Source organism: Mauremys mutica, chromosome 2 (assembly GCF_020497125.1).
Source record: "Mauremys mutica isolate MM-2020 ecotype Southern chromosome 2, ASM2049712v1, whole genome shotgun sequence".
Taxonomy (NCBI): Eukaryota; Metazoa; Chordata; order Testudines; family Geoemydidae; genus Mauremys; species Mauremys mutica.
This window is the reverse complement of record NC_059073.1, coordinates 235209597-235225725: the sequence shown is the minus strand read 5'-3', so window position 1 is coordinate 235225725 and position 16129 is coordinate 235209597. Positions and strand designations below refer to the sequence as shown.

Genomic DNA, 16129 nt, shown 5'->3' with positions numbered 1-16129 from the left:
TTCCCACCTCCCCAGAAATGTAGCAAATTTATCTTTTCCACTTCGATCTGGCTGCCAAACTACAGATAGCCTGTGTTTCTTATAAAGGGTTGTGTGTCATTGTTCTGCTAAGAAGCTCTTGCCTAGAAGGAACTAACGTGAAAAATTAGCAATCTGGAACTCATATTTTCCTCAAGGGTAGATCTTCCATGAAAAACTGAAAATTAACTTATTTATTTTAAAAGAACTTAATCTTGTCTTAATTGCATTTACAGAAGTTAATTGTTCATTGCCCTATTTGCTTCAGCTGAATGCACGAGTTTTAGCTACACTTAATCACTTGACCCAGTGATTCCAGCATCACAGTTACAATGTTTTCATTACAGACTACCAAATCATTGCATTATCTTACTGAGTCATTTCTGGAAATTACAGTTCGTTATACTCTTCCCCTCCCCCTACTGTTGACTTGGTTGCTGATTTTTATGGATGTAACTTCTGGAAAAAACTTTCAAATGACTAAGAACCCTCAAAGTTGTGCACACCGCAAAAATATGTAACCATATGATCTTATTTTTTGTTAACTTCATCCTCTTCCTCCCCAATAATTTCTTATGCTTACTTAATCATAGGACTGGAAGGGACCTTGAGAGGTTTTCTAGTCCAGTCTTCTGCACTCCAGGCAGGACTAAGTATTTTCTAGATCATCCCTGACAGGTGTTTGTCTAACCTGCTCTTTAAAATCTCCAATGACTGAGATTCCACAACCTTCCTAGGCAATTTATTCCACCCTTAACCACCCTGACACTTAGGAAGTTTTTCCTAATGTCCAACCTAAACTGCCCTTGCTGCAATTTAAGCCCATTGCTTCTTGTCCTATCCTCCAGAGGTTAAAGAGAACAATTTTTCTCCCTCCTCCTCGTAACAACCTTTTTATGTACTTGGAAACTGTTATCATGTCCCCCTTCAGTTTTCTCTTCTCCAGACTAAACAAACTTTTTTTTTTTCAATCTTCCTTCATAGATCATGTTTTCTAGACCTTTTAATCCTTTTTATTGATCTTCTTTGGACTTTTCCCAATGTGTCCACATCTTTCCTGAAATGTAGTGCCCAGAACTGGACACAATACTCCAGTTGAGGCCTAATCAGTGCAGAGTAGAGCAGAATAATTACTTCTTGTGTCTTGCTTACAACACTCCTGCTAATACATCCCAGAATGTGTGGGTTTTTTTTTTCAACAGCGTTACATTGTTGACTCGTATTTAGCTTATGATCCACTATAACCCCCAGATCCCTTTCCACAATACTCCTTCCTAGGCAGTCATTTTCCATTTTCTATGTATGCAACTGATTGTTCCTTCTGAAGTGGAGTACTTTTGCATCTGTCCTTATTGAACTTCATCCTCCTTACTTCAGACCATTTATCTAATTTGTCCAGATCATTTTGAATTTTACTCCAAAGCACTGGCAATCCCTCCCAGCTTGTTATCATCGGCAAACTTTCTAAGTGGCCATTATCTAAGTCATTTATGAAGATATTGAACAGAACTGGACCTGGAACTGATCCCTGTTGGACCCCACTTGATCTGCCCTTCCAGCTTGACCTGTGAACCACTGATAATTAGTCTCTGGGAATAGCTTTTCCAACCAGTTGTGTACCCACCTTATAGTAGTTCCATCTAGGTTGTATTTCCCTAGTTTGTTTATGAGAACATCATGTGAGACAGCATAAAAAACCTTACTAAAGTCAAGATATACCACATCTTCTGCTTCTTGTTATCTATTTGTTGCACCATATTTCAAATTAGATTAATTTCTCAGGGCAGGGATTTAATGTGTGTGATTGTGTATGTATAGCACAATGGGCCTTAATCCTGACTGCACTATTACAATATAATAGCCCCTGAATGGCCTCTGAATCTCTATGTCACGGCAATGACTGTTCAGTGCTCCAGTCACTGTGCAAGAGGTGCCCAGTACCTCATAGAATAGGTTTTATGTGATTATACTGAAGTCTACATGGAATAGTTTAGTGAAGCACATTTTAGTTATTCCGTATTTTCAGAAAAGTTTGTGACTTATTATGCTGCAGCTATTAAAATCAATCCTACCAAGCCACTGCAAGGAAAAAAACCTGCCACATCTAACTATTAAAATGTCCTAAAATGAAAGTGAATTGTTCCCTGAATATTAGATAGATTTGGGGTCATATCAACAGTTTGTATAGGTGGTTTCTAAGTGATTTGTTCTGCTGTGTGAAATGTTAAAGGTCTCATACGAGATAATTTTACATTGTTCAACAGGAATTGCCTGATAAATGGAATACCACCAAAAAAATTGCTGCATCTATAAAGCATGAAGTGGCTCCTCTTCAGGCTTCTGAGGTCACACTGATCAGGAAAAAATTTGCTTCGTTTGATGTAAGCCAAACTATGAATTCAGTTTTCTAACATGTTTCTGATGAGAATAAGATCATTGACATAATTTATTGCCTGTACTTCTTTTCATCAGGGGAAGCAGATAGAATTCAGAGAGAGATTTAGAGTGGAAGCTCCCTTTTGCTTTGATGCAAAAAATCCATATGTACTTCTAGATAAGGTAATGGGAAAATCCCAGAAATGCACATTTTCCTAGAAATCTTTCAGTATAAAATTAAAGTTTCAGTTTATGCATAAAAATAATTGCACATTTTGTATTTGACATGGAACCGATAGAGCTTGAGATTTAACTGCAGTATTTCTATCTGTAGCTCTTAAAACCACTACCAAAAACATATTGCATTTGTTTTTTATTTTTACTATGTACTTGCATGTTCCTTTAAAAAGTGTTAGTACTATGTATTCTTTTTGAAGGAACATGCAAGCATACTGTACTATATAGTACAAAATGCATACAAAGGTGCATCACGCTGATACTTTTATATATAATACCATTTCAGGGTTTTTTAAAATTTTTACTCAGTTCACAGAACAACTTTATACTGATAATGAGAAAAGTGACTTGTTCAGAGGGGCAAAATTGTGTCTTTATTACAAGAAATCAAGAACAACAATGATACATTAAGTGAAATTCTACATTGTAGTCCCTATGTTTTTGTGTATATACATATGGAATATAAATGTGTATACTACTTTGTAGTCCTTTGGAATATCAAAGACTGAAAGTGAAACATGTAACATCTCTACAATATTTGCTGCAGGCTTTTGTTTTTAGATATACTGATCTGACTGTCATTCTAAACTTACCTGGACCAATTTTATAATTCTATTCATGTGTTCTTTTCCTCTTCAAGGAAAATCGAGAGCTTGAGGCATTGGAAGAAGAAATGTTACAAATGCAGAAATCTGCAAATCTTTTTGAAGTGGTTGTTCCAGATTACAAACAACTGAAACAATGTCGCAAAGAAATACGGTTGCTCAAAGAAGTGTGGGATATTAATATTTATGTTACAGTAAGAGGTTTTATTTGTTTTTTAAAGGCACATTATAACTCTGGAAACTATTCTAAATGCACTATCTTAAGGATTCATAGTTTTATTCTAAAGGAAGTTTAAAAGCTAAGTTGTAAATGTGGGAACTTTTTGTTGTTTTCAATTTTTTAAAATATATATACCATCTTTTTATAAATAGAGTATGAAGATCAAAATATTGCTATTCTCAATTTTAATTACTTCCAAAATGCTCGCATTAAAAAAACAAAACAAAAAAAACCCCCTCAAACCCAAAACTTTAAACTGAAGGGAAGATTGTGAATACATATCAGTTACCTAAGGAATAAAAAGAAATATTGTTACAGAAGTTCTTGTTTTTGTTTTGGGTTTTTTAAAAAAAAGACAGACCAAAAATCCAGAAAGCAAGAAAATTCATTGTTAAGGTAAAGGAAATGCAGAGTTAAAACAAATATGCATTGCAAAGTATGGAAGGAAAGAGTTTAAGATACCAAAACAGCCTTAGCTCTTCCTTCAGATCTCTATCACTCTCTGCACCTTTCACATTAGCAATGAAATTCTGGCACCATTAAACTCAATAACAAAATTTCCGTGGATTTCATTGGCACTGGGATTTCACCCTATATATTAATGACAAAAGTGGTGGTAACACAGTTATTGTAGTTCACGTACTAAACACTTTGATAGTCTAGCAGGGAACCCCGGAAGCTGGGTTCATCTACAACCCTGTTTCCTTTTGGTATTTCACCTGTAGTTGCAGAAATTTTAAACCATGTCCAGAATGAGTTATGCAGTAAAAGATATGTAGCCTAACCACAAAGGTATACGTTTTGTTTGCCATCTCAATGGATAGTAAAATAGGGAGAAGGCAGAGTTTTGTTGTACTAAACACATTGCATATTGTATTTTGTGTGGTATCCATGCTGTATATTAAAGCAGTATTAAGTCTGTCAGGCTATGTTGTAAAGTTTAAAGATAAACTAGTGAGGCAAAATGTGAAGCACTTACATTCAGTAGATACTTTCATGTTACATCAGCCTTGTAAAATTCTACTCAGTCCAAGAAAGTGGATATTTTTTTCCTAAAACCAAATGGTCAGTGTTTTGTTGTTTTTCTTTCCCCATTAACATGGTAAAGGATAGGTGAATAGGTGTGTTTTGTTTGTTTGTTTGTTTTGGCAGGTGTGCTAAGTGTTCATGGCAATTTCAAGGCTCTCTGTGTGTATATCCTATCATATCTAGAAATGTAGATACAGTGCTATGTGTATATATAATAAATGTATATACCTACAAAGCTCTACCGGCATTACCAGAGACTGAAACTTGAAATTGCTTTAATTCCTGTTTTATGTTTTAGCTTTGAAGACAATGGATTATTTGGTACAGTTTGGGCTGGCAGTGGTGGTGCAGGCTTGAAAAGTAGAGATACTGTTTCAAGAACTTGGGCTATCACTGGATGATAGACCCACCCATCATATCCATTTATCTATTATATAGCAGAAACTTGTTTTCACCGACTGTTGTTGACACTTTTATCTGTACTTACTGTTTCAGAGCAACATTGATGATTGGACTAAAACCCAGTGGAGACAGATTAATGTGGAACAGATGGATGCAGAGCTCAGAAGGTTTGCCAAGGCAAGTACCATTGCTGTCTATTGCTGCAATTTATCTGTCTCCCTGCCACCCCTTTTTCACTTTCCCCACCCACTATCTGATGTTTCAGTTTATTTGTTGCTTTTATCCAAACTGAACATTCTGGAACTCTTTTTTTTTTCTCTTTAAACCTTTTTATCCTTCTGGCTTAGGTTCCACACGCTGTGCGTGTATATGGTAAAATCTCACTGTCACTTCTCTGAATTGAAGTAGTTGGAAAATATAAAGAAGATGGGGCTCTATGTGGGGGATTCTGCAGATGAAAGCCATTAGTCCAGAGATCAGTGGAATTTGCAGGTGTTTTGTGTTCTGTATTTGGACAGACTTTGCTAGTCCAGGAGCACTGAGAAGTCTGTTGGAGACTTTCACTTGTAGAGGGAAGGATACCTTTTGAAAATATGGAACTTCTTCCCTTAAAATATTAATAATGGTTTCCTGATGGGAGTTGTACAAAGGAGAAGGCAATAGTTTTATAGAACATGGGGAGATTGTATCAGAAACAGGAACTGAGGTACCAGGAGAATTAGCAGGACCATCTCATACATCAGTGATTCATGGGGGAAAAGTGAAAGAGAGGTGTCTGTGGGTATGGATCTCCCCCCAGACTGGTTTTACACCAAATTAACTGGACTTCAGTAGAGGTACTCCTGACTTATACTGGTGTAAGTGACAGAAGAATCAGGCCCATTGTGAATTTCTCTTTATTTATTTAAAACCATGGTTTAAAATTATGTTCCTCTAATCCTGACAACTGCTACACACTACATGTATGTCACATTCATCACATCTCTGCATGTACCAAAGATTTCCCCCCGTTATGCCAAGTCTGTTGGAAGTAGTTTCTTACACGCAATGAACTAACTTGTAAAAATATTAGACCAAGGTCATAAGAGCCATAATAAAGGAGAGAATTCTGATTTAATCAGAATCTTTTTATATTCACTGTGTAAATATATTCATTTATTTAATTTTAGTTTATTTAAAACTGTCTTATCCAGAGCTCTAGGTTAATCTACAACCCTTTTCAATAAAACAATACAAGTAACAACATGGGCCAATAACCCAACTAAAACCATCCCTAATCTTGTCATAGTTAAGACTCCCATATTTATGTACAGAAGATATTCCTGGGGGAATTCTGTGCCACTGTGTGTGCACATAATTAATGAGCTGTGCATATTTTTAATTTTTTTGCGCAGAAAAAAGCTTTTGCTGGAAAGTTGCTGCAGTTCCAACTGTTTCCCGCCAGAGGGCACTGTGGCAATAGACCACAGCAGCAGCTCCGGGCCAGCTAGGGAAAAGAAAGAGCCTGTCTTCTTCACAGCGCCTGTCGGGCCAGGTCATGAGACAGGGGCTATGAAGAGACAGAAAGTGTAGGGCTGCTGGGGGGGGGGTCACACACAGGGGCTCATAAGGGATAGTGGGGGAGGACAGACTGGGGATGAATGGGAGTGGAGGGGCAGGGCCATAAGCGGGAGGGGGTGCAGGGCCACATAGGGATGGAGGGAGTGGGTGTCTGAGTGGGGGTGGAGGGACATGTGAACGGGGGTGCGAGGATACATGGGGGTGCAGGGATACCTGGGCAGAGGCTAGGCGTCAGCCAGGGTCTGCATGGGAGAAGCTCCCTAACAATCCCTCTTCGCCTCCCAAAAAACCCTGTTCCATACTTTTCCCACCCATATCCAACAACCCTCCAAGTTCACACCCAGTCTCCTTCCCAGCAATTACTTCCCTCGCCCTCAGCTCCTCCACCATTACCCTTGACTCCCAGAAGCCTTTGCACTGTTTCTGAGGGGTGCGGGAAATACGATTCTGTATTGTATTTTAAATGAATTATTACTCAGAGTTCTGTATTAATATGCCTAGTAAGGAATCTATTTTAAAAACATTTCCTGAATCTTTTTTTGTTGTCTGTATTGTTACAGACATACTTGCTGACAGGTATTTTGAAATAAATGACCAAAAATAATTGAAACTGATGTGATTATATTGTGTTATTTTGACAAATAAGATATACAGAATTTGAAAATGTGCACAGAATTTTAAACTTTTTGTTGCAGAATTTTTAATTTTTTTGGCACAGAATTCCCCCCAGGAGAAAGTATTTCCAAAACTTCTCTTCTGATGAATGGTGACCATGATAGTAGCATATAACCACGACCATTATTTTTATCCTATTTCTTAGGAAGTGTGGTCATTGGACAAGGAAATTCGCTCCTGGGATGTATACATAGGTCTGGAGTTAACAGTGAAGAACCTAATGACATCACTGAGGGCAGTAACAGAATTGCAGAATCCTGCAATAAGAGAGAGACACTGGCACCAACTCATGAATGCAACAGGTGTAAGTATCCAGCAACAAACAGTGCTTTCTCATGCCATCAGTATAGTGGTACTTGGAGGCATCCAGTGTATAATTAAGCTAGTGGTGCCAAGAATGAAGGAATGAAAGGAGATGACTGGTCTCCAGGATCAGTCAGAGCATATCTTGCTGGCACAGAAAGGAGAGTTTTGGATTCCTCAATCCCTTCTGTGTTGAGAAGTGACTTCACAGTTTGTACTAGAACAAAAGGAAAAATCCAATCTTCTGAGGTCAAAGCTGGCTCTCTAAGTAGAAGGGTTGCCAACTAGATTTGAAGAGAGGGTTTGATTACGGAAAGGGATGATCTCTTTTCTGTGTGTACCATGTCCAGTAAAATGGAGTCCAATCCTGATTGTGGCTGTTATAAATATTTACAAATAACCAGCAGCTGAGTGCTGCATTCGAGATGCTCCAGAAAACAAACATGGGAGGTTCCGTAAGATGCCTTTCCGGCTCTCAGAATAAGTATGGGAACAGATTTCAGAGTAGCAGCCGTATTAGTCTGTATCCACAGAAAGAACAGGCGTACTTGTGGCACCTTAGAGCCATGCCAACTTCCACCTTTTCATCTTCTCTGTATGTATAAATATCTTCTTTCTGTGTGTTCCATTCTATGCATCCGAAGAAGTGAGCTGTAGCCCACGAAAGCTTATGCTGAAATAAATTTGTTAGCCTCTAAGGTGCCACAAGTACTCCTGTTCTTTTTATGGGAACAGAGTCCCAGAGCATTCTGGTAGGATTAAAATACTGCTAATAATTATTGTTAAAAACAAAATACTAGTGATGTGGATAAAATGTTTCAAGATTGTGATGGAACCACAGATTAAATGAAGAATGCTAGAGAGAGTGAGGGATGCAAATGAATATTTTTTTTTGAAGACATACAGAACTTTTCATAGCAAACGTTGAAAGAACAGGAGGCTGGATTGTGGGGCTGATGCTGGATAAGACAAAGAAGAGGGAAGCTGGTGTAGGAAAACGGTATTTCATTTTACATAAATGTTTGGGAATAGAGCTGGTTGAAAAAGGAATTTCTCACACACAAAAAAATCAAAATTGTTTTTGTTTCATAGAATTCAAATGGACCAACTTTTTGGGTTGGGGAGTGTAATTTGTCATGAATTTTTTTTTCCAAATTTTTTTATAGAATTTTCAGCTATTTTTGAAAAGGAAAAATAGAAAACCGAAAAAAGATGCTAACTTTTTTTATTTCTAATTTCACTGAAAAACAAAAATAATTGAAAATTTTATGAAACAAATATTTAATTTTTTTTAACTTCAATTGAAGGCCATTTTTGGAGGAAAATTTTTAAATGGAGTAATTTTTCAATCAGCTCTAATTCTGAGTATGCCTGACATGAATTCTGAATTAGAAACATAGATGATGAGGGCAAAGTATGATTTGGTTGAGGTGACAGATTTGGCTAAATCAAGACAACTGGAATATTAAATAAAGAGGGTTTAGAGTTCATGAAAGAAATGGACTTACCAAAAGAGAAGGAGAGGTGACAATAGCAGGCAACTTCCATTGGCTTTAGTGGAAGCTGCACAGACACATCTGACTTTGCCTCTTAGGACTTGTCTACGTTAATACAGATGAGGGAAGCTTTTAATTCATGCCTGCAGCATCCACAAAGGGGAGTTCCAACACAGCATGTTGGTGCTCACTGCTATTCACACTTCTGAACTGTGGGGCTGATGTAGACATAGCTTTTGTCTCCAATCCTGAAAAGATTTACTCATGTGCTGGCATCTATGTACTATAAGTACTTCCATTGACTTGAGGATTGGCTCTCAGTTTCCTGCCAGTTCACTCAAACAGTATCTATGCATTGAGTTCAATGGTAAAAATAGCCACGAGAGAATTATAGCTGTGGCTTGCATGAGAATATTGGCTCCTAAGGACACTTAAATCAGATTCTATGAAACCTCAACATAGGTGCTGTTTCTTTATACTTCTTGAAATAGTACTACATAGAGAATTGCACCACACTTACAAACCATAAAAGCCTTGCTTAAATCTTAGACTTTACAGATCTCTAATTTTCCTAACATCTATATTTGGAGAAGTTTTTGAGATTATGGGCAGCAAACTGTTCTTTACATTAACAGCCTATGGACTGATTCAGCCATACTTCACAGGTATCTCCAAATGGGATAATCTTATTTCAAATACAGTTGGAGCACAGTGGGTATCTATGGCAATCCAGACTCGTGAGTGGCTGTGTCACCCCTGCCTTGTGAACTTTGGTGCCTCACAAGGCTTTGCTGCTGTGGTTCCCACCTGGGCTGCTCACAGACAGACTTCCAGCATGCAGGTAACACCTGAGTGTCTGTCCATAGCTGCAGCCTGGCAACCACACGTCAGTCACTCACTGGTTTCTACTAGGCTTGATTACCACTTGTAGAGTGACCTCAGTACAATCCCATGATTCCCCTCCAAAACATGTGTTCTGCACTGTCCAGCCGTCTCCTGGGCAGTCCAGTATATTAAGTTTGTTGCTCCTCTAAGGGAATCAATATACAACAGTTTGCTACCTGAAATGGAGTTACTCACACAGTTCACAACACTAGATTAGTTTTGGTTAAAGAATAAAACAAGTTAATTTAGCTACAAGGAGATAGGTTTTAAGTGAGTACAAGTAAAAGGCATTAAAATCAGAAATGGTTACAAGCAAGGGGAAGATAAAATGCTTTCTAGTAAACTTAACAAACTAGACTTGGCTCAAGTTGAAATCTCTTACCGCGTTTCCTGTAACATTGCTGACCAAATTCTCAGGCCAGGATCTGCTCCCACAGGCTTGTTTCTTTTATTGTCTTAGGTGCAAGAGTGAGAGATGGATAGGGAAAGAGAACTTGGGGTGTTTTGCCCCTCACTCTTACAGTTTCGTCTCCTTTTGACGATGCATTTTCCTGAAGGTTACCCCTAGATAAAGTTAATTCCCACTGTAAGGATGGAGACAAAGGGTCTGGTAGTGAAAAAGGTTCCATGCTGTTGTTCGCTAAGATGCAGATTTCTTTGCTCCAGCTTCCCTTCCTTCCCAAAGAATGGCCACTTGAAGGTGATGGCCCAACAGCTTTGACACCTGGCTGGATGCGTCAGCTTGTCCTTTGTCTTTGAGAAACATGTTTATCCACTTCCCAGACTTGTCTGGTAAACACACTTCAGTCATGATTTCAGCTTATATTCATAATTTTACATATAATGTTGCTACACACATTTCATCATGATATTGACCAGCAAGGTATTAGTTTTCAGATGATACCTCACAAGGCATATTTTGTACAAAGATTTTGTTTATTTTACAGATCAGATTGTCAATAACTGAAGGCACAATCTTAGCAGACTTGCTGGGACTACAGCTGCATAAGGTGGAAGATGAAGTCCGAAGCATTGTTGACAAAGCAGTGAAAGAGCTGGGCACTGAGAAGGTGGGTCAATCCCATTTCTCTTTCTGTTATACGTTGGCATGACAATCCTTCATATTAATTTACTCATGAACATGGACAAAACTTAGCCATAAAGAAATTTATGGCTGACACAAATAGTTTCATGTAACCTAGTTGGAATGTGATATGTGATCAATGGCAGTAGATGAAAGTGTTTAATTGCTTTGCATGTGGTGTATTTTACAAATACTGCTTTTTGAAATATAACAGTTTTCCTTTGCAACCTGAGGCATCAAACTTAAATATATAAAAGTGTTACTGTTTTTAACTAGATTCTTACAGAGATCAGCCAGACATGGGCTACCATGGAGTTCTGCTATGAAGAGCATTACAGAACCAGAACTCCATTATTAAAATCTGATGAACAGCTTTTTGAAACTTTAGAGAACAATCAGGTAAGACTTTGGTATATTAATATTACCAGTACATGTATTCTCATTATTCCTGATGCATTTTTAATAGTTTAAACTCACAACTTTTTCTATAATTTTTATTTACAGTGAATCCTATTTTCCCCAGATGTTAGTCTGTAAAATTATATGTATGCTGTTTAACTATATATATCTTAAGGAAAATTCCTGTCTCTGTGTAGGAGTTAGCAAAATTACAGCTCCTTGGTTTTATATTTTCCTAGTTTCTTTGAAATCATTTAATAATATGCTGTCCATTTGCAAGGCTAGATAATGTCTTTTTCTCTGATATACAATAATAATAAGTTGCAAGAGAATTTGTAAAAGTTTTCTTAGCTATGTCTCCTGTGCTTGATGAGTTATTTTGTTACCACTTTTTTGCTGCTCTCCTTTTGTTTTTTCTAGGTTCAGTTGCAAACAATTCTGCAAAGTAAGTATGTAGAATATTTCATTGAACAAGTCACGAGATGGCAAAGGACATTGAATGTGGCAGACTCAGTCATTTTCGTTTGGCTGGAAGTTCAACTCACATGGTCTCATCTAGAAAGCATCTTCATTGGCTCTGATGATATCAGAACCCAGTTGCCTGAAGATGCTAAAAGATTTGATGGAGTTGATGCAGACTTCAAAGTTAGTAGGACATAATTTATCATAATGTAGTGAAATGGTTCCTCCTGTCTTCTTATTTTAGGAAAAGTAGATTGTCCATTATCTTAAATACACATCTTAAAATATTATTGGTATTATTTTAATTATACAGTGTGGATAATTAGACTTAATTAATAATGAATAAGAAGAAAACCAAATAGCATAAAGGGTTTTTGCACTGTTGTAAGGAGCAGCACACCAGGGCTAGCACAGGGGAGAAGAATTATGATTCAGTCTATGTCTACACTACAACTTCTATGCCAAAATAGCCCCTTTGTGTAGATGAAGCATACAGAAGGAGGAGTTCTGTCCCGGATAAGAACACTACCTCCCGAACGACAGTAGCTAGGCTGACAGGAGCCTTCTTCAGTCAGGATAGCTGGAGCCACACTTGGGGTTTTGTCAGCATAAGCTCTGTTGATGATGTCGGGGGTAATCTTTTTCACACCCCTGACCAACATAGCTATGCTGGTATAAATTTTGAGTGCAGGCCAGGTCTAAGATAGACTTCCACCCTGCTTTAGGGGGAAGTGATCTGCTACTGGTCCTTATCAGATTAATACCCACATGTTTAAGCATGGAAGAAGAAATTTAATGCTCCACCCAATCTCTGACCCTCTCTGCCCAATCCCATCCACTGGTTTGGGTGAGGGAATAGAGCAGATATACAGCACCTGTTTGTCCCTATAAACCCAGACCTAAGGTGTGAGGAGTTTTCTCCACCTTATGGTTATGTAGGCAGGGACACAATCCAGTCCATAGTATGGGATGATCTCAAATATTTCCAGTAGTTCAGTCCTGGTTGTAGTGGGAAAAGACCTTTTTAGAATTTGTTTTTTTCATCTAATGGAGACATCTTGATTTAACTGAAATCTGAATCTTTTGGGCTTGAATATCTGTAGCCCTGGATCTCATCTAGTCATTTAGGGTGACCAGACAGCAAATGTGAAAAATCGGGATGGGGTGGGGGGTAATAGGAGCCTATATAAGAAAAAGACCCAAAAACCGGGACTGTCCCTATAAAATGGGGACATCTGGTCACCCTAGGTGGGCTGCTTTTTCTGCATAGCCTAAACCAGAGGTTCGCAACCTTTTTCTTTCTGAGCCCCCCTATCCCCAACATGCAATAAAAACTCCATGTCCGTCACAACTGTTTTTCTGCATATAAAGGAGTTCTAAAACACTGCCGTCTGATTCTGTAGAATTTTATGCTCACTTCTTAGCCTTTTTGCATAGGTGTGAATGACCACATAAAATCCAAGGCAGTGGAGAATCAGGTTGTTTATATTTCAGTCCAAGCAAAGAAATATAATGGGAGTTAATACTTTTCTGCTGCTGTTTGTCACTCTTTTTTTGTTAGAAGGGATCACATGAAAGTGATCATGAAAGTGCAACAGAAGTTTCTTTCCATGGGCACAATTGACTTGTAGTGTATTTCTACATTTATTTAATGCTTTTGCCTTCAATTTAAAAGGCTATAAAATGAAATAAATAGTGGGCTTTTCCTTATTATTTTTCCATTAAAAAATGGAACCAGAAAGAAACTAGTACCATTCATTCCAACTCTTGCACGCCTTTATTGACTCATTTTAGCAAATGGTATGAAAAGGAATATCTTGATTTGAATTTTAGATGTTATAATTAATACCTCTTCACTTTTGCACAGGAATTAATGATGGAGACAGCAAATACAAAAAATGTGCTAGAAGCAACAACCAAACCAAATCTATATGAAAAACTTGAAAATCTGCAACACAGGTAAAATTGAAGCTATGATTTTGAATATGTTCAAACGTGTAGGTCAGGAACAATCAGTAAAGGAGTGCTGGGAGGCTGGCCTGTGTGTTTGCTGTTTTGTGCAGGTTGACAACAACATACTGTTTTTGAAGACTTAGGGCTTAAGTCGATATAACTTACCTCGCTAGCGGATGTGAAAAAGCCACCCCCATGAGTGATGCAAGTTACAGGGACCTAAGCACTGGCCAAACTAGTGTTTTGCTGGTAGGAGACGCTCTCCTGCTGACAGTTCCCGCCTTTCGTGGAGGTGGATTAATTATGCTGATGGGAGAGCGCTCTCCTGTTGGCTTAAAGCATCTTCACCAGAAATGCTACAGCGAAGCAGCTGTATCATTGCAGCTGTGCTGATGTAGCGCTTTTAGTGTAGACTAGCCCTTACTTTAGATCCCAGTCACTTCCTTATGCTCTATGGCTGATACTGTATATGTAGTTTCTTCTCATCATCAGGTGACACTGACACTTTAAAAAGAGAGCTTACCATTTGGGGCACTTTTTAAATATTGATGGTTTAGATAGTACATCGCTACCTCGATATAATGGCACCTGATATAACACGAATTTGGATATAACGCAGTAATGCAGTGCTCCGGTGAGGAGGGGCTGCGCACTCCGGTGGATCAAAGCAATTTCAATATAACACAGTTTCACCTATAACGCGATAAGATTTTTTGGCTCCCAAGGACAGCGTTATACTGAGGTAGAGGTATATAAACTTAGCAATTTTTTTTGTCAGTTTGGTTCTTAAATAGTTTAATTTTAGATCAAATTTCTCCCCACCCATCTCTTTCTGGTTGAATCTGAGGGGCTGGGAGATTTTTTTTTTCTCTCTCTCTCTCTCTGATAATACTTAGGGTCAGAGATAGTGGACAGTATCCACCAGAGAGCCTCCTGAAGCATGGCACTAGATATGTCTTTAATCTTGCTCCTCCATTAAAGATTCCACCCTCGGGGGAGCAGTGAAAACTTGCATTGATTATAGGGATGCATTTTGGGAAGCTAAAATGATTAGCTGCTGGTCTGGTGGTACTATTGCAGCTTGCACTGATAACAAGCCAGTGGGAGAGGTGGGCTTAGGGTGACCAGACAGCAAATGTGAAAAATCGGGATGGGGTGGGGGGTAATAGGAGCCTATATAAGAAAAAGACCCAAAAACCGGGACTGTCCCTATTAGGGTGACCAGATGTCCCGATTTTATAGGGACAGTCCCGATTTTTGGGTCTTTTTCTTATATAGGTTCCTATTACCCCCCACCCCCGTCCTGATTTTTCACACTTGCTGTCTGGTCACCCTAGTCCCTATAAAATGGGGACATCTGGTCACCCTAGGTGGGCTGCTTTTTCTGCATAGCCTAAACCAGAGGTTCGCAACCTTTTTCTTTCTGAGCCCACCCCCTATCCCCAACATGCAATAAAAACTCCATGTCCATCACAACTGTTTTTCTGCATATAAAAGCCAGGGCCAACGTTAAGGGGTAGGAAGCAGAGCAGTTGCTCGGGCCCCATATCACAGGGGACACTGCAAAGCTAAGTTGCTCAGGCTTCAGCTTCCACCTTGGGTGGTGGAGTTCAGGGTCCTGGGCTGCACTCCCTTGTGGTGGGGCTTTGGCTTTCTGCCCTGGGCCCCAGAGAATTTAATGCCTGCCATGCTTGGCAGCCCCCCTGAAACCTGCTCATGGGCCCCCTAGTGAGCCACGGACTCCTGATTTGAGAACCACTGGCCTAAGCAAGGGATGGGGTTTTTTTCAAAGCCGCCTGAGACTTGAACAGCTGTTGAGAGCCTCGCTGCCCCTGTAAGTGGCAACATATGCCACTCCTCACATTATAAGAAAAGATAACTTTGTCATACATCTTTAGAGTAGCAGCCACTTCCTTTTCTCTGGATTTAGCGGCTGGTTGAGGTTAACGGACCACCTCCACCCAAAATTGCCACCTCCCCGGTCAACGGTAGGGTGTCTCTCCCCACCCCGTATTCCTTCAAGCTGGACCCTTTAGGGAGTAAGCTGGAGAGAGACATTCACTTACCCAAAACCATGTGCCCTCATGGCCATTGCTGGTACCTGCCTCCATGCAGCTTGGCTCTTCTGGATTTCCAGGATCACCTGAAAAAGGAGCATGTCCTGGTTCAGTCAGGCAGCATAATGTCTGAGAATTTACATGGAGAGAAATCTGTAAAGCTGCCACCTCATCATCAACTGCCACTTTTATAAAGCACTTCAGATTTGGCTTTCATTCCTTAGTTGAAGTATCCTTCATTAGGAGGGTGCTCCCTGAATCATTTCACCATACTTAACCTAAAAAAAAAGAGGAAATCCTATTATTCCCATCTTATCTCTCTCTCTCTACTAATTTCTCCTGAATCAATATAGAAAATTTATTATCTA

At 39.0% G+C, this 16129-nt stretch overlaps 1 protein-coding gene across 1 annotated transcript in view; it reads left to right on the top strand.

The window, feature by feature from the left end:
• The window catches only part of DNAH11 (dynein axonemal heavy chain 11), a 305959-nt gene that overhangs the window by 89456 nt on the left and 200374 nt on the right, over nucleotides 1-16129 (top strand). Inside the window, exons 19-27 of the mRNA XM_045004937.1 lie at nucleotides 2283-2399; nucleotides 2491-2577; nucleotides 3272-3430; nucleotides 4981-5079; nucleotides 7268-7426; nucleotides 10754-10876; nucleotides 11167-11289; nucleotides 11710-11934; nucleotides 13619-13710. Of these exons, the coding sequence (XP_044860872.1) occupies nucleotides 2283-2399; nucleotides 2491-2577; nucleotides 3272-3430; nucleotides 4981-5079; nucleotides 7268-7426; nucleotides 10754-10876; nucleotides 11167-11289; nucleotides 11710-11934; nucleotides 13619-13710 (1184 nt within the window). The remainder of the gene's footprint in view (nucleotides 1-2282; nucleotides 2400-2490; nucleotides 2578-3271; nucleotides 3431-4980; nucleotides 5080-7267; nucleotides 7427-10753; nucleotides 10877-11166; nucleotides 11290-11709; nucleotides 11935-13618; nucleotides 13711-16129) is intronic.